An 18,171-nucleotide genomic window follows, 5' to 3' on the forward strand; every position below is an offset into this window, starting at 1 on the left:
ATATTAATTGCTCTAAAATTTAATTATAGAAGTTGTTTTGGACAGATTCTGTTGCTAATGTGTTTTGCATAGGTAAAATGGAGTTTGCTGTAAAAATGGTTAGTAACAAAGTTGTAGGGAATTTCTTTATCGAGCTTGTGTCAAAATTTTAGGGAATAGGTCAAATGGTTTGAGAGTTATAGCTGTTAGAAGTCGGTCTTCCTGAAATGCTTACTCTCTTGAAATTTCTAGACAGATCTAGGAAATTGTCTTGTTTGACTGAGGAGAGGTTGAATCATCTTATGGTGAGTAAATAAAAGTTGTAGGAAATTTCATAAGCTTTCTAGAAAGTCTAAGATTATAGGATTTGGATGAGTATAACTCTAGTTATGATTAAAACTTATAGCTATTGTGTTGTGGTCTAGAAAATAACTTGTGTGGATTCTTGAAATATTCTAGAGAAGAGATATGCACCTACTCAGTAAATAAGAATTTAACTTTGTTATCATCCTAATGACCTAATATGATAGTCATCATTTAACCATGCGCATTATCATGTCATGTCATCCATGACCCTTCTTATGCATTCACTGATTCTCACTTTTTGCATGTGCATGCAATAGGTGCGATGGAAGAAATCACCGTGTTGGAGTATGAGGCCGATGCCTAAGAAGAGCATTAGGAAGTGCAGCAACCAGGAGGCCCTAGGAGATGGTGAGCCCGACTGGTGAACAGTTGCCCAACTACCTAGATCATCAAGCCCTCAATCCTTTGTGAAAGGTAAGCCCCAGAGCATTCTAAGCCTCCTATGTTTTTGAACTATCAACTTGAGTCCATTTTATGTTGATGCATTAAGTACTAGGAGTTGATTGGAACCACTTGCTGCTATATATCTTCCTTATCCAGATATATATATCTTGAATCTTATGTAGGTCCAAGATCAAATATATGCTTAGCCATGCTTAGTCGGTAGAAGTCAGGTGATTACCTGTCACCTACATGATATAGGCTGATAACTAATCACGTTTGGCTATATGTGCTAGTGTGGAATATAACCATGTGTCAATGAATAAAGGAGACTAGGCGGGATCATGATAGAGAAACAACAAGTCATGTAGGTCTTGGGTGCCTATTTATCCCCGTCTGTGTCGATTAAGGACCGATACGCTATACGTCCTCATGTCATGTTGAACACATGCCTAGCACTTAGTTGGCCGGATCTGATGATACAACCGTGAAAGCCGAGTAGCTCAATTTAGGCTAGGCCTCAATAAGTGAAAGTGCGTACACAGAAGGCAGTAAGGATGTGTGGAGAGCCAATAGTGTGAGATCAAGGGTGGGACCGGGTCTTGATCTTCCTAGTAGATTGGTAGAATCTCTGAGGGTGCGGCGCTGATTGGACCCATGAGTTAGTCCTAAATTGTCCCAAAGGTGATCTGAGGCTACCTTCGTGGGGTGTACCTCGGTTTGTGTTAGGAATAAATTCCCCAGCCTGGGTAGGAATCAGTTCGAAATTGTTGTCTCTCTCGGATAGTGAGAACTTGACTGAGCTAGTGGCAACAGTATAGTAACTTATTGGAAACTTGATGGTTATGATGATGCTCAAATTATTCTTATACCGAATATGGTTACTAATGCTTGTTAGCTTAATCAAGTGATTGCTCTAGTATATGTGCTAATCTAGAGATGCTTAATTGAATAGGTATTCAAATTGATGCTAGAGGTACTAAATCTCCAAGTTATATTACTTAAGCTTTTATGCAAAATGTTGTCTAGCTCACTCCACCTTTAAAGCCTTGCATACCCCTTGGTGTCTTATTATTTTGGTTTATGATGGGTAAGTCTAGCTGAGTACCTTCTCATACTCAGGGTTTATTCCCATTTGTTGTAGATGATGTGATGTACCATGGTTACTGCAAGCATTGCATAACTCCTGCAGTTTATGGAGAGTAAGACCAAGGGCATGGTCATTCTATATCATCTCATCTGTGTGCTTTTGTTGGAGATGATCCTAAACTGGCTATGTATTTGAACTATCATTGATGTTGTTTCAAAACTTATGTTGCTTCCAGCTACTTCTAAATTTGAGTTGTAATAACTTTGATGAAACTCCGATGTATGTGAACTATTTATGAACATGTTGTAACATGTGACCGTTTGTGTTGAATCATATACGATCTTGGTTTGTACGTTGGTTGTTTGAGATCCTTTGTGATTTCATCGGACTACTAGGGTTTATAGGGGTTCAAGTATAACATGTTTGATCGCTTCGGTGATTGCTATTGTACTTGTGCTCTTATAAATTAGACAGTTCTGTTACATAGACCATACCAAAGAGGGTACATTGGACTACAATTAGGAGCAATAACATAGCACTGGCCTTTAGCTACATTTTTTAGAATTAATTCTCCAACATGGCACTGCCATTCTGTTTTCATACTTAGGAAATTTGCTAAGTCTAGGGCTAATTTTCATTTCAACATCAATTTCCAAGCTACTAAAAATACTAGTCAGCAATTTTATCTTTCTACAGCAAGAGTTGCATTGTTATATATAAAGTTGTACTTTAAACTTTATTTAAGTGACACAAGTATGTTTTATAATGTTTTTGCCCAACAAAAAATTGGTTTTGAACCTCACTTGATGCAACATGAACTATTGGATCAACTTTCATTTAACACTTTTATCAACCATTTTATGTTACAAGCAATTCATCTACACTCTTTATCACATGCAATGTCACATAAACATGATGCTCATGACATGATTTAGCAGGTTGTTTAGGGTGTAACACTAGGGGTGTTACACGGTAGTTCCTTGAACTTCTTGGTTGTCAGATTGCAGACAAAATAGCAGTATGATCCATCAGCCCCTTGGCACTAGCATAGGATGAGGTCATTGCAGATATCTGAGACATCTACATTGCCCAAGGTGAAGGGCAAGAAGGAAAAGGAGGGGTGTTCACCGGTGACTCTGGTGTAGCATCCAAAGCCTTGGTCGGTGTCATAGAAGAAGATTGCCATAGTCTAGGATAGCTTCTTATGGTTATTAGGGTCTGAGATAAGGTTTTTCTAGGAGCAATAAACACATTTGTAGCAAAACAAGGAGTGGGCGAGGACATGGCGGAGGATCTAAAAAATGACATCCTCCGTGAGGCTAGCCAATGCGTTCCTCTTGTTGGTGGCCTCCTCTATTTCATTTGTGTGTAGTAGGATGAGAGCTTGCTCAGTAATGAGATCATTGAAGTGGAAAATAATCCAACAAAGATCCAACAGTGAAGTCCACAACTCATACCAAAGTGCAACTTTAACAACCATTAACAATTTTTATGGTACTATCTCAAACAAATTTATAGTAGCACCACATAGATATATATAACTCAAACTAGAGTAGCAGTTAATTTAGCTGTAACCATTACAATTCCAACTAAATCAAGTCTATCCATCACACCTACAATCAGTACACGAGCTTCAGAGCTTCTTTCATAGGAGATAGACAAAGATTAAGAGGACAACAATTATAATAGTTTTGAAGATAGAAGCAATAGGCATGTTTGTTTGCCTAGACAGATAGGTATAATCAAGCAAGCACTTGACAATTAATAGGCCTAGTTGCACATAGGCATTTATAGTAACAAAATTGAACATATGCAGAAAACCAAGACATTAGTAGAAAACCAACCAGTGCCACCTCCTAGTTCTTTTCATCATCATATCATTGGCCTAACCAGATCTCCAACGCTAGAATGTTTCTTATATACCTCATGTCAAGCAAGGACCAAAATAGTGAAGTGAACAGTAAAAGGCGAGAAAGGAGACCTGCGGATCGGACCTGTCGCCTCTGCCACTGACACACAACAGACATGGATGCCTAATGCTGCTGCGCTCCACCGGCAAGCCCCGCCACCTAGCCTCCAAAAGGACATCGGAGCCACTACAGCACACCGAGGATCCACCGCCGCTAGTCTAACAGGCATGGATTTGTTTCCACTTGAAGGGAAATATCCAATATAGGTCAACCTGTAGGGCATCCACACAGAGAATATAATACTATAATGACTCCAAAGACATGCCAAATACAACCAGGCATCTAGCACAATGGTAAAGATCATGCATTCCTTCCTCCGGATCCTTGGGTTCGACTCCCAGGCATTGATGTTTTTTTAATTTATTAGACCCCAGCTGGCACAAAAGGTACCAGTGACACGCAAGTCGTCAGGTCCCACAGGTCGGATAGAGATGGAGAAGGGTCCCACAGGTACACGTGACAAGTGAGCCATCGGGTCCCACAGGACGGATGGTCCCACAGGTACACATGACACGCAAGCCGTCGAGTACCATAGGTCGGATAGAGATGGAGAACAGTACCATAGGTACACGTGACACGTAAGCCGTCGGGTCCCACAGGTCGGATGTTGAAGGGTCCCGTAGGTACGCGTCGAACGGAAGAAATGACCGAGCGGAGACTTTTATAACGAATTACAAGCATCACGAATGAGTAACTACAGGTCCCACAAGTACACGTCGGATAGAGAAAATACTGTGTAGAGATCTATGACGAAGCCATTCGTGAAGATCGAATATTGTTCGTCATAGATGTGTAATTAGTTCAATGATGAAGCCCTATTCGTCACAATTTTAAAGGGGATCGTCACAGATGAGTCGTGCAGGGTGATCTATGACGAAACCCTGCGATGACGTTTTTTGTGACGATGCCTGATTTCGTCATAGAAAGGGAAGGTTACAGGATCGTCACTACTGATCTATGACGAAATGAAAATATTCGTTATAAAAAGCGATCTTCTATGACGTGTTTCGGATTCATCATTGAGGTGGATATTTCTAGTAGTGCACATGCGCCTATAGACCTCGTGGCTATCTATAGTTACATGACAAATAAATATTTGCGTGCCTTACATGAAGGTCATTCTTAATAAAAAGTTTTATTCATATTTAATAAGATGAGACATTAGCAAAAATAATAACATGACTCTGAAATTTTGAGAAGAGAGAGGAGATCAGTTTTACATATAAGCGCACGGTTAATGACCCAAACATAAAGAAACTAAACTAGGAGCTTTTTTTATTCCCACATATTGAAAACTAAGTGAAACTTTAATAGGAGCATTCAACTTGATTACATTATTCAACATTTAGATAGGTAAGCTTACGAAACTGTACTGTAATTTTTTTTCTTAATACGTAAAAGATTTACGTATCATTGTATTAAGTAGAATAGTTTAGACAAGCATACAACGCGTTTCTATCGAGGGCCGAAGGAGATCGACTTAACATAGTTGCTAGCTGGACCATCCTATCAAAAGACCTCTTCTTTCGATATTAGAACTGTACCGTAAATGAAACTATGCATCATGAGTCTTATTTTATTTATCACCTATAAATTACTTTTGTAGACAGAGCGTGATAAGATTTAGGAAGGGAAATGGCCTAAGAGCATCTCAACAGTTTTTCTTCAACGTACTCTCTAATTATTATTTGTAGAGTTATTTAAATAAAAAAATGTTCTCTACATCTTTCCATCAATTTTTTTATAACTTGTGCGTAAGCCAATCTCATTTTACATCGTTAATTAGTGAGAAATCTCGCATCGAGGATGTCCAAGATCTAATATAATTAAAAAACTGTTGAAAGATATTTTTCAATCAAAATTTCTATTTTTATTGAAAAGGAAGAAAATACCAGCGGCTTTTGAAAAATCTCTAGCTTCCCCAATAGCAGGCTTTCTAGTGTTCCACCGGTAGAACAGAAGCTACCAGACTCCTTCCCCTTGTTTGCCCCTGAACTTCGAGAGTATTCCGATCCACCACCGAACCATCCAGAAGCAGCCGCCTCCTGCTCTAAAAAAATCTCTCGTCTCCGGTCATCCATTCCACACCCCCCACACCACGAAACCACGCGCAGATCCAAACGAATCCGAGCGGCCTTCCAAACCCTACGCCCGCCTCCGCCTCCCCCTCCCCCTCCCCGCAACACCACCGTGCACCCATGGCGAAGTACGGCGAGGGTGACAAGCGGTGGATCGTGGAGGAGCGCGCCGACGGCGCCAACGTCCACAACTGGCACTGGGCGGAGCGCGACTGCCTGGAGTGGTCCCGCGCGCGGCTCTCCTCCCTGCTCGCGGGCCTCACCGTCCTCGACGGCGAGGGCGGTCCTCACGCTCCGCACCGTCGCGCTCGACAAGCTCGACGGCGAGGCCTACGTCAACATCCGCAAGGGCAAGGTCATCCCGGGGTACGAGCTCTCGCTCACCCTCTCCTGGGAGGCCGAGGCCGCCTCGGAGTCCGGGGCCGTGAAGGTCGCCGGCGCCGCTGAGGTCCCCTACCTCGCCGACGAGAACGCCGACGAGGACCCCGAGCTCCGCAGTCACCGTGCGCGGCGACGAGACGCCCCTCGCGCTCCGCGCCAAGGACGCCTTCCTCGCCCGCGGCAAACCCCTGGTGCTCGAGAAGATCCGGGAGTTCGTCGCTGCCATGGCCAAGGGGGGACCGGCCAAGGACGAGCTGGAGTCCAAGAAAACTCCCGCGAAGGTCGCCGCTGCGGCTCCTGGCGCCGCCCCAGCGAAGGAGGAGGTGGTGGCTCCTGCAGCCGGCTGCAGAGAAGAAAAAGGCCAAGGGGAAGGACAAGGAGGGCTTCAAGACCATTGAGATGACGGAGAAGTTCTACTGCCGCTCAAAGGACATATATGAGATCTTGATGGATGAGAACAGATGGAAAGGGTTTACACAGAGCAATGCGAGGATCAGCAGAGAGGTTGGAGGCGAATTTAGCCTCTTTGATGGGTCCATCACTGGCGTCAACGAGGAGCTGCAAGAAGGGAAACTGATTGCACAGAAGTGGCGGTTTGGAAGCTGGCCTGACGGCTTGTACTTCCTCGGTAAGATCCTCATGCCATGGCTGGGTACCTATGGCAGCTAATCATTTTGCTATTGCTCTTGTATGCTCAGTAATCTAGGTACAGAAATTGTTTTGCTATTGCTCTTGTATGCTCACTAATCTAGGTACAGAAATTTGGATGCCGAAAGTTAGTGACGGGGAAGATACGATGAATAACTCTTAATGATTAATAATTTGTTAAATTCAAGAAAATACGACTGACGATTAATAAGACTGTTCAAGAAAATACAAGTTTGATGAGCACTGTTGTTGTTTCTACCCATTCTGATCTCAAATTCAAACATCAAACTAAGGATTCACGCTAATCAATTAATGTTCATGTAGCTCTCTCCAATGAATTACTCCATCCACTCCATATTATAGTTCACTTTAGCTCTATCCTAAGTCAATTTCCTCTAACTTTGGCCAAGTTTATAGAAAAATGCATTAGCATCTACAAACATTAAATTAGTTTCACTAAATCCTTTATGATTTTTTTTTTGATAGTGCATTTATCTGAACTTTTAAAAGTTAATACATTTTTTCAAAAAAATTGGTCAAAGTTAGGGAAGTTTGACTTAGGATAAAGCCAAAGGAAACATAATTTGGAATGGAGGGAGTACTCCTACCATTTAAATGCGCACATAGCACCGTCCAGGGAAAGACCATCTAATGTGTCGATTATTAAAACAATTAGGTCTCTCTAATTGAGCACTGAAGGTTTCTGAATTTTCTCACTTTGTACTGAGCATGTACTCTAGTTGCCAAGCGCACCATCAACGTGTACTATGTGGAATCATGCAATGTGCAATATTTTGAGTTCATCAGTAATCAATCACAAGTTCACAACAAGTTTGGTGAATTGTCTTTAGTGAGTATGCAATATTACTGTCTGGCGTGTCCTGTTTGTATAGGGTCATGTAATTGTTATCTTGATTTCAACAGTATTTTAGCAGATGAGTTTTGAATTTGTGCAGTGGGTATGCAACACTTCTGAGCAATGCATAATGTATGCAAGTGGGGTTGTGGGCTCATCTTATTTGGAATGCGTGTGTAGACTTGCTGTGATTAGCTTGTGGATTTAGATACTTAGCCATCTAATTTTTTTCTTCTCCTTTCCAATGCTGCTCTATGGCTATTGCTGTAGGAATGCAGGATTTCGCTTGAGATATGATATAGTAGATGCTTATGGGCACAAGGCGTCTATAATTATGATCATGCCTGTGCATACCATGGATTATTTTAGCCATGTTACTACATATTAGTATGTTTGTCTTCTCACCGTGCTGTTGAAACTCGAAATGCAGGTCCGGTTGACGTTTGATGAGCCCGAGTCTGGAGTTACAATCATAAAGCTCAAACAAACTGATGTGCCAGAGGAAGACAAGTATGTTGATAATCCTATGCTTTGAACGTCAAATCTGTTGATGCTCCTCTCTTGTACTCATAATCTGTTTGCCTTTGAGCAATTGCAGGTATGGGAATTCGAACTGTGGTAGAGAACACGGAGAGAGGCTGGAGAGAACTCATATTCCAGCGGATACGCGGAGTGTTTGGTTTTGGGATCTAAAGAGGCTATTTGGCATGAAGTTGGATTTCAAAATTTTACGGGGTCAGGCCATGAATGCCATAGCAAGCCATGTTTTACTCACCCAGTTTTTTTTTCCATGTCCTTAAACACAAAAACTCTGCATATCATGGGGGTTTAAAAACATCTGTTATGCATCGCGCTAGTGTTCCTTGCTCCCAGTTCTGGTGCTGGCACAAATGAGTCAGTGTTGATCTTTGCTGATGCTGAAGGGGTTGGTTCCCTTGTTGCGTGATTAAAAATGGGACATTATTGTGTCAGTGTGAAGCGTTTTAGTGTCCATATATGCTCGGTTGTTGTGTTTTGGTAGCTTTTGGACTTCAATTGATCTCCCCCTGTTCATTTGGGCTAGTTTGGTTTATAAGCCATGGCTAGAAGTACTGTTGGCTGGTTTGATGTGAGAGAAAAATACTGTTCGTTGGCTGATAAGCCATGGCTTATAAGTCGTTGGCCGATAAGCTATGGCTTATAAGCCAGATGAACCGACACTTTTTTATATGGTAGTATTATGCTTGTCTTTGTTTGACAGCGATCAAATATGCTGCTGCAAATACTGTAGACGATGACTACAGCCTACTGCAGATGCAGCCGCTGCCGCGCTGCGGCTTATAGCGGCAGCGGACAGGCCTGGAGACGCCGGTCCGGTATCGGTGATCCGCTGCGTCGTTTGTTGCCGTTGCGGCCGTTCAGTGGGGGTGGGCACACCCGCTCAAAGACCCCAAGCCCAAGGAGGAAGGAGTAGATCCTGCTGCTGGTAGTTCAGTTGCCGTCTCGTCGTTGTCGACTGTGGCAAGTCCAATAAAATCTCATACCTATGTTCATGTGGTTCAGGCCAGTGGTTCCTAGTGCCTCAAAAGTTTTGCATTTTCGGTTGGGGATTTTTTTGCCGATTTGATGCTATGGTAGCCGAATAGATAGGCAGACCTGCGTCGTCATCTTCTCTTTTTGTTGCCGCTTTCTGCGAAGCAAGCTGGCCACAATGGGCTTGCTGGAAGCTGCTTAATTAAACTCTGTCGACAGCTTCATTATATCCTTTGGTTTGTCGGAGATGGTTTGCATCGACGGTTTGTCGGCCTTCTACTACCTTCGACTAGTGAGGTCCTTCCGTCTCCATGGCACCGTAGTGCTAGTTATAATTCGGTTCTCTCTCGAGGGTTTAGATGTAATTGGTCATTTGTTTTAATATATTCATTTCAAGGAGTTATAAAAAAAAACTGACCATGACGGTGGCGTTCAATCGTTTCCGACTACCCTATGAGGTTCTTGGAAGTTGGAGGTAAATGTAGGTAAAAAACTGGGAGCTTGGGACTTCGTTCTGTGCTGGCTGGGCTTCGTTCTGGGCCGGAGGATGCCATAATCTCCGTTCTCATACAAGCCCACGCTCAGAGATCACAGGCCTAAATGAAAGCCCAACAGGATTGTGTAGGCGTGTAGCTAGGGTTTCACAGACAGTACTCACTATTTAAGCCGCCGCCGTGCCCCTGACCTGCAGACTGCCGTTCCATAATCCTGCCGCTCCATCATGCTCAAAGACAGGTCCATAGTGTTAGGGTGAGAGAAGCCAAAGCCATCGTCTCCCTTGTGGATGACTCTAAATGCGCGCTTCGCTCTGTTGTTTATTTTTCTGATGAAAGTTTTCGCTCTGTTGTTTTGGGGCCGATGCTTGGAGATCTATTGTCCGTACCATCTGATTTTCTGATGCATCACATTTGCCAAATTGTCTCTGAGGCCCCGGACCGGATCGATCGATCTCTTCCTTCTGTTCGATGTAGTTTGTTTTCCGTTGTTCATCTTTATTATTATCAGTTTATCACCGTAGTTGTTTTGCGTCCTTGAAAGGCAACAAATTAGAGTCTCTGATGTGCTTCTTCCCGTAGCACATGCAGCGCTGTACGTTGCCGACAGCGACCTTGGAATAAGTTATCATGCATTCACCGTCGTCTCGTACGGTCTGTGCATCCCGATGTCCAACACTTCTAGCATCGATTCATTTCTTCTTCTGATGTGTGAGTAGGCCATTAGTTTTTGGGTTTAGTTTTTCACTCTCTGCATCCCGACGTCCAACACTTCTAGCATCGATTCATTTCTTCTGATGATGTGTGAGTAGGCCATTAGTTTTTGGGTTTAGTTTTTCACTGTTGGACCGACGACCACATCAATCTTGCTTTGACTTTCTAGTTTATATAGCTTAGAAAAGGTCATTACATATGTGTGTAATCTTTGTTGAACGGCTAACAAAAATTTTACACTCTACTAGGGCTACTTTGATTCAAATGTCATTCCTACTCGATGATTCAACAAAATCCTGGGCTTGGTGAAGACTGAAGAGTGAGCTACGACCTTGGCAGTATCTTGCCGTTGTACATCTTGTCAAGCAGCTGCCTGGCTTCTGGGCGTCGGAGGAGTCCCTTGTTGTTTGGCAGGCCAGTTCCAAGACAGACAGGGCATACCAACTTCCCACGGCCTAATGACATACGTAGCATGATTAATTCTTGACAACTTAAAAATGGACATAATTATTGAAATGTTCAAACAAACATGAACCATATGTAGTGCTTTTATAAATATAAAAAGTAAAAATGTTAGTTCCTACGGATGAGGACATGCATCTGAAACTACATGTTGCATATACACTAGAAAGGCAGAAATGATTCAAAGAACATACCGTAGCAATTTGGGCATTCTGTGAATTCATAAACATCTTTCGCCCTCTTTCGATTGAGGGCTTTCCATTTCCCTGTGCCACCACACATGTCACCTGAATATAGATGAAATCGAACTATCACTCCAAGAACAAGGAGTAACAAGTTTGTAGTTTTGCCGACTGGAGGTCCTGACATGAAACTATACTCCATACAAGTACTAAAAAGCTGTATTTACTACATAATAAATTGGATCAGCATGTACAATTTCATCAGTTCATTTGTGCCAATTATAGTGTTCCGGTTAGCCACTCAAAACTAGAACTGCTGTTGTTTCTTAGTAGACATTAGCTAATCAACTGAGGTAGGTACTTGAAGTGAAATGAGAAGTTGATTCTTAGTAGACATTAGCTAAGGTAGGTACTTGCAGTGAAATGAGAAGTGCAAAGCATGACTCACTATATTTATTAGCATATATAAATGGCATTCTGAAAGTTGTTAGCTATTCCAATGAACAAAATTGTTGGTTCTATAATTTCCATTTCCTATTGAAGGTAGATGCCCTATTGGCAGGACTAGGAGTTTGGAACTGATGAAGTCATTCAACATCAACAAGCAACAGACAAAGTGAACAAGTGACGCGAGACCCTTACATATCACAGCACCACTACCATTACAGTTTCTGCAAACAGCTTTCTGTATCCCGGGCTTGTTCACCATATCTGCAGCAAGTCCGTTTGGTGTAAACATTGTTGGTCCTGTTGTGCTGATTAAGGTAACAGCACTGAGACAGACTAGACATTTTCGTCTTGATGAAGGTGTAGCTTCTTCATCCTGTATAATAGTAGATGGTACATCAGAACACTTGCCACGAAAGGGAAGTGAAATGCTGATGAAAAATAATGCTAAATAAAATAACAGAGATGCATATTGAGGATCATGAAGACCACCTCTGGAGCAATTAGAATTATATCTATTTCTTAATGACAGGATTATTGTTGCAAAGGTCACACTCACAACGCTCAAACAACATAATAAGGACACCAGTAATATTTGGGATGTTTGATAGTTTCAATTGAACAAATCTGCAAACGCTTCTTCAGTTTGTTCTTTTAATAAAACACACACAAAAAAAACAATTACTAGAATCAAATATATCCAGATTCTAAATATACTTTTATAGTAAAGAACTTGGCTACCATATACTACTACACATAATATGAGATCATGCATGCTCTCTATTCTTATCCGTCCCTTCTTAACTCTGATTGTAGAGTTGGAAGAGAAAGCACTGAGAAAGGTAGGACTTGTCTTGACGTTGCTAATGTTGTATACAGGCTACTGAAGTTGGGCACATGTTTAGCAAACTTTCTGGACATGAGAAGGCAACACTTACCATCTTGCCCTTGGAAGTTTCCGTGCATCCTTTTGAATCCTCATCTTTGGCAAGACACCTGATCTGCGATTGCACTGAATCCAAAGCATGCCAAGAACTGAGAGTTATTTTAGCCTCAACATCAAAACCAGCACTGTTACATTTCTCCACTAACGCTAAAAACAAGCAGCAAAACTAGGCATATCTTGTTCTATACTATATCTACCACAGAAGATATATGCTATGCTGATTTGTTGTTTGAAGAAAAATACTGTTCGCGGCTTATAAGCGAGGGCGATAGCAGGGGGAGCAATGCCGAATCCTGCAATTTTGCCGACCAATCTTGAGCAGAGCGAGCTCAGTAGAGAAAGAAGGAAGAGAGAACACATTTACTCGCCCGGCAGGCTCCTCCACCTACGGCGGCCGCTCGGTGTCGCGAGAAGAGCGCAGGCGAGATTGGTGAGGCCGGCGAGAGGAGCGAGTGGCAGCCAGCGCCCGCCATCGGCACTACTCCTCTCCTCTGTCGCTCGAGGACCAGAAGAGGAGGGGAGCGAGCGGCTGCGGTGTTGGAGATAGGGGGTGCGAAATATCTTGTCCGGTTCGGACTTCAGCGTTCAGAAGAGTTGAGACCCAGGCGATTGAGTGATCGGGTCCAACCCAGTCAGGTCGGGGTAAGGCCGAGCGCCCGAGCCCAACCCAAGTGGCCGGCGGCGAGGTGAGCACACACACGTCTTCTGCTTGGGCTTCACCCAGTCTTGGCCTGTTTACGCGGGCGTTGGGCCGAGTCACCCGTCCTATGGGGCCACATGTCTGCTTCACTTGTGAGCTGCGTCGCTTGGTGTTTCAATCAGCGACGCTCTCTGCAGTGACTCGGCCCAACGTCCGCGTAACAGGCCAAGAGTGAAGGCCGAGCAGAAGACGTGTGTGTGTTCCGGCTCTGTGAGCTGTGTCTTGACGCTTCGCCGCCGTGTGTGAGTTAAATAACGAGACAAGCAAGGGAAAGAGTAGACTTGTTACTTGTATGACCAACATTCTACCCCCTCCATTCTAAATTGTAAGTCGTTCTGTTTTTCTAGATTTATAGCTTTTTGTTATGTATATAGATCGAAACACCTCTAACTAAAGTTTAGCTAGCTAATCTTTAGCTGGCTAAATTTTAGCTCTAATAATTAGCTAGCTAAATTTTAGCTAGTGTGGATCTAAACAGACCCTAAGTGAACAATTGAAGCTTAATTGTGAGCATAAAACTAGGATTCATAGACAATGGGCCTGGATCCACCAACTAAACTTTAGCTGGTTAAATATAATTGCTAGGGATCCAAACGGCCTAGCTAAAGTTTAGCTGAGCTTAGCTACTTCAACCCAGCTAAGCCCAGCTAAAGTTTAGCTGGGTCTATTAACTAGAGGATTCAAACACCCTAGCTAAAGTTTAGCTAAGAGAACTTTTAGCTTTAGCTATGAAATTTTAGCTAGCTAAACTTTATTTGGGTGGATCCAAATAGACCCAATATAAAATAACTATAGAGACAAGTAAAAAGATCATTGTTTTTATAAATGTTGCTATATAGATGAGCTTACTTGTTTTATAGCTAAACACTTTGCTTTTTTATTGGACTCGCTCTAACTAAAGGTACACTACTTTGCCATACTGAATTTGTATGCTGGGGAACTACTCTATAACTAATCATTGATGGCCCCAGGCACGCGTCAAGAAATAGTATTAATAAAGCCCTAAAAACATGAGACAAGCAGCACTGCAACCGCTTGAACGGTTGACAATGCACAAGACGAAGACCTCGGTTGGAGGGCAATGGAGAAAGGAGATAGGAGAAAGGAGAAAGGAGAAAGAAACAAAGTCGTGTGAGTACGACGGCCAACATCGCCCAGAAAATGCTTCTCGCACGCACTGCACGGCGCGGCAGCAGGAGCATGCATGCTAGGCTAGTGAGAGATGGCTGTGTGATGACTGACGACCTCTCCCACTGCTCCAGAAAATGGCACAGAGGCAAAAGGATGGGGTCTTGTCGACTGATGATAAGGCTAGCGAGAGCCGAGATTAGTGTCCGCTTTATAAGACACAATCTGACAGTTACGGTCTCCCAAATTAATATTTAATTATTATTTATTATAAATTATATTATTATAATTTTATAATTATAAATTTATTATCATTGATACTCCATTTGTTTCTGAATAAATAGATTACTAGCTTAAAAATTTATCTACAAATAAATCAGACGGCCTATTTATTTTTCTCGAAGTTTTCTCGCATTTACTGGACCCTCTCCCATCATCTCTCAATCTAGTGTTGAGTTGCCGCCAGTGGTGGGGGCGGGGGCGAGGACGGCGAGGCGTATCGCGGTGGAGGTTAAGGGAGGGCGGGGTGAGCGGCGCAGCCAGCGGCAAGGCAGTCGCTGGCCAGGGGCGAGGCAGGAGGAGGTGGGGGTGGGGTGAGGACGAGCGCGAGCGCGGGAAGGAACCGGGTCCGCACAACACACCAACATTGCTACATTTGGCAAGGACAAGGTAAAGGGGCAACACAATATTGAGGAGTTGCTAGCGCCTAGACGTCCGATCCGGACGCTTAGCGTCGGACGGTGCAAATCCTCGTTGAAACGTAAATACGCGAATAAAAAAAATCCCGCGTCGTACCTTGCTTATCTGTAACACTGCTTCCTTCCAATGGATCCAGCACAGTCTTATCCTCTCCCCTGTTTCGTAAACACAACATTATCCTCTCCCCTGCTCCTTCTCCTCCCATCGATGCTAGCGCCTAAGCTGACGAGATTGGCAGCGGACGTTGCCTGCGGCGCGGAGGTGAAGGGAGCCTGCGACTCGCACCCGTGCTCAAGATGCGCAATCGTCGGAGAGCGCGACAAAGGATCCGACGGATGGTTCAATGACGGTGGGGCCTATGTGCTCAACGACGGGTGCCATGGTGGCTTGGAGGATCCGCATGTCACAAGTGATCCAATCAAAAGTGACTTTGCAACATGTAGCAATGCGAGATGCAACATTAGAAGTCATCATTTGCAACAACGAGAAATATATGATAAGAATAACGAATTCCTGCCCGAACAAATAGAGATGTTTCATGCTGCAACATCCGATCGAAATCCCTTTTTCCTGTAAGAGGGAGACTTTGCTATTCAGCTATTGAAACATCCGATAACAACTCATGCAACAGCAACAAAAAATACTAATGCAACAAAGAAATATTACTTGTTGCAACAGTAGAATAAGGCTATTGCAACATCTAATTCATTCAGCTGCAACATGAAAGCGTCGCGTTCACGAAGTCAGTCGGCAAGGAAGAAGGATACCCCCATGGCAACACCAATTCCCATCTTAACATTTCAAATCAACCATCGCAACATGCAAAATCAAACACTGAAACATCACAAATCCTATAGAGAGGGGCAAGCAAAAATCAGAATAGAAATCCTAGAAAAGTGAACAAAATCCGCAACAAAGAGGAACGAACAATTGAAACAAATAAAATAAATATACAAAACATTTGGACTTTACCGTTGTCACATCCATATTGAGCGGAAGAGTCAGGTCGGCTAAGATGGCAGCGGTGGGTGAGGGGCCTGGGCGACGACGGCGAAGTAGTAGAGCAAGAGCGGCGGTAGGCGGGCGTGTGAGGAGGGGAGGTGACTAAACAGGGGCATGGGCGGCGCTGAGCAAGGAGGACCACGTCCCCAACACTGGCGAGCTCGCTTGGAGGAGGGACGGGCGTGCGGGAGGCATTTGCGAGCGCCGCTGCGGAGAAAGAGAGAGAGCTGCAACAAAGAAAGAGAGAGGGGGTGAACAGGATGAGTGATGTGGGGGAGGACAAGGATAGACGCATGGGTGTCAGGGGATTTGCGCACGGATCAGATGTGAGACACATAGTATTACCGTATATATCGTGAAGTCGACATATATGTGTGGGGTGCTGATATAACGACACACGTTTTTTTAGATTAATTAGTTTGATAGTAGATGATAATAACGTATATAGTCGTCTATATATATATATATATATATATATATATATATATATATATATATATATATATATATATACACACTCGGTTACTCGTTGGATGACTGGATACGCTATGTCGGGTTTAATTGGTTGTGACCCACTAAGGGTAGTACAGGAGTATAGTGGTAGGTGGATAGGTGGAGGAAGTAACCACTCCTGCCTCGAGACAAGCTAATTTACGATAATAAGTTATTTTGTAGCTACCTTCATTTACGATAATTTTATATACTAATTTACGATAATGTCAATACATATTTACGATAGTTGGGTTACTATAAGTCTATAACACATAGGGATATTTACCATAACGTTATAGTAAACCACTTAGTAAGGAGTTACTATAATCTCGTAAATTAATATAATAATTATCGTAACTCAAAGTGGCTACAGAATAAGTTATTTTATAGCCAGCTACAGAATAACGTTATGGTAAATATCCCTATGTGTTATAGTAACCCAACTATCGTAAATATGTATTGACATTATCGTAAATTAGTATATAAAATTATCGTAAATGAAGGTAGCTACAAAATAACTTATTATCGTAAATTAGCTTGTCTCGAGGCATATATCAGCGGTCTGAAAGTATATAACTAATTCTAGGAGTCGCGTTATTTGCGTGGATCACTTGAAAAGTAGGATTTACATAGATGCATGCACTTTGAGTTGCGTTCACTGTTGGATGCCTAACTGTCCTATACTGTATAGGTTATTTGGATTCGTGCCATTATAATTTTTTATGTTCGGAGAAACGCTATTACTATTCGTCTATTTTGAAGTATGTCATTACAATTCTTCGTTTCCCACAAAAATATCACTGAATACGTATGGACACAGCCTGGGCCCAGCTGCAAGGCGTATACGAAGACGTATACTTCATCGCCCCTGTCACTGACACGCGGGCCCCACATGTCATCTTCTTCTTCCTCCTCTCTCCCTCTCTCTCCATCCCGAATGCGGCCAAGGCCACGGCGAGCAGCAGCAGCACGCCGGCAGCCCGAGCGCCGCGGGCGAGCAACAACACGTCGGGCAGGCCGCGAGCTCCGCGCCGGCCGCGTCCTCGGCGCACCGCCCGGGCGGTGAGCTCCGCACCGGCCGCATCATGCTGCTCGGCTGTGGCGCTTCCGTTGTCGGCTGCTCGACCGCGACGCGCTGGGTCACGACAGCGGCTCGTCGACTCGCCCGCAAGCCCGCAGCCGCCGCCGCCGGTAGCGCCTGCCGTGGCCGCGTCGGGATGGAGAGAGAGAGAGAGCCGGAGAGAGAGATGAGGAGAGGAAGAAGATGACATGTGGGGCCCGCATGTCAGTGATAGGGGAGATGAAGTATACGTCTTCGTATACGCCTGCAGCTGGGCCCAGGCTGTGTCTATACGTATTCAGTGGCATTTTTGTGGGAAACGAAGAATTGTAATGGCATGCTTCATAATAGGTGAATAGTAATGATGTTTCTCTAAACATTGAAAATTATGATGGCATGAATCCAAATAACCCATATATATATATACATATACATTGATGTGTTTCTTTCATGTGATGGAACGTATCTTGCACAACTCCACTGGACTTACACGTAAAGTGTTAGATCAATCTATGTCATGGTTTGTGTGGCTGATAAACCGGCTGATACTAATTCGTTATGAGAGAAAAACACTAGTCCTTGGC

At 43.4% G+C, this 18,171-nt stretch overlaps 1 protein-coding gene and 1 pseudogene across 2 annotated transcripts; one reads left to right on the forward strand and one right to left on the reverse strand.

Moving 5' to 3' along the window:
• The first annotated feature begins 5,861 nt into the window (after positions 1-5,861).
• Positions 5,862-9,259, forward strand: LOC136473212 (uncharacterized; annotated as a pseudogene).
• Positions 9,260-10,621: 1,362 nt separating this feature from the next.
• Positions 10,622-13,071, reverse strand: LOC136473214 (protein PHOTOSYSTEM I ASSEMBLY 2, chloroplastic-like). 2 transcript variants are annotated; one of them, XM_066470894.1, is made up of 5 exons: positions 12,865-13,071; positions 12,499-12,572; positions 11,756-11,936; positions 11,126-11,218; positions 10,622-10,924 (listed from the first exon to the last, which is right to left on the reverse strand). In XM_066470894.1, the coding sequence occupies exons 1-5, from the start codon at positions 12,977-12,979 to the stop codon at positions 10,794-10,796; spliced, it is 594 nt and encodes a 197-aa protein (XP_066326991.1). In that variant the 5' UTR covers positions 12,980-13,071; the 3' UTR covers positions 10,622-10,793. The 2 variants fall into 2 exon arrangements, with proteins under 2 accessions (XP_066326991.1, XP_066326992.1); XM_066470895.1 differs by having other exon boundaries at positions 12,871-13,070.
• Between the last annotated feature and the right edge of the window lie 5,100 nt (positions 13,072-18,171).

This window comes from Miscanthus floridulus, chromosome 8 (assembly GCF_019320115.1).
Source record: "Miscanthus floridulus cultivar M001 chromosome 8, ASM1932011v1, whole genome shotgun sequence".
NCBI classification, from domain to species: Eukaryota; Viridiplantae; Streptophyta; class Magnoliopsida; order Poales; family Poaceae; genus Miscanthus; species Miscanthus floridulus.

What these genes read in the sequence shown, in the direction of transcription:
- LOC136473214 (XM_066470894.1), bottom strand. Translation starts at nt 12,979, where the DNA reads ATGGCGGGCGCTGGCTGCCACTCGCTCCTCTCGCCGGCCTCACCAATC. An exon ending in AGCCTGCCGGGCGAGTAAAT is followed by an intron (nt 12,573 to 12,864) that starts GTGTTCTCTCTT and finishes CTTTGGATTCAG; the next exon opens with TGCAATCGCAGATCAGGTGT. An exon ending in AAACTTCCAAGGGCAAGATG is followed by an intron (nt 11,937 to 12,498) that starts GTAAGTGTTGCC and finishes ACTATTATACAG; the next exon opens with GATGAAGAAGCTACACCTTC.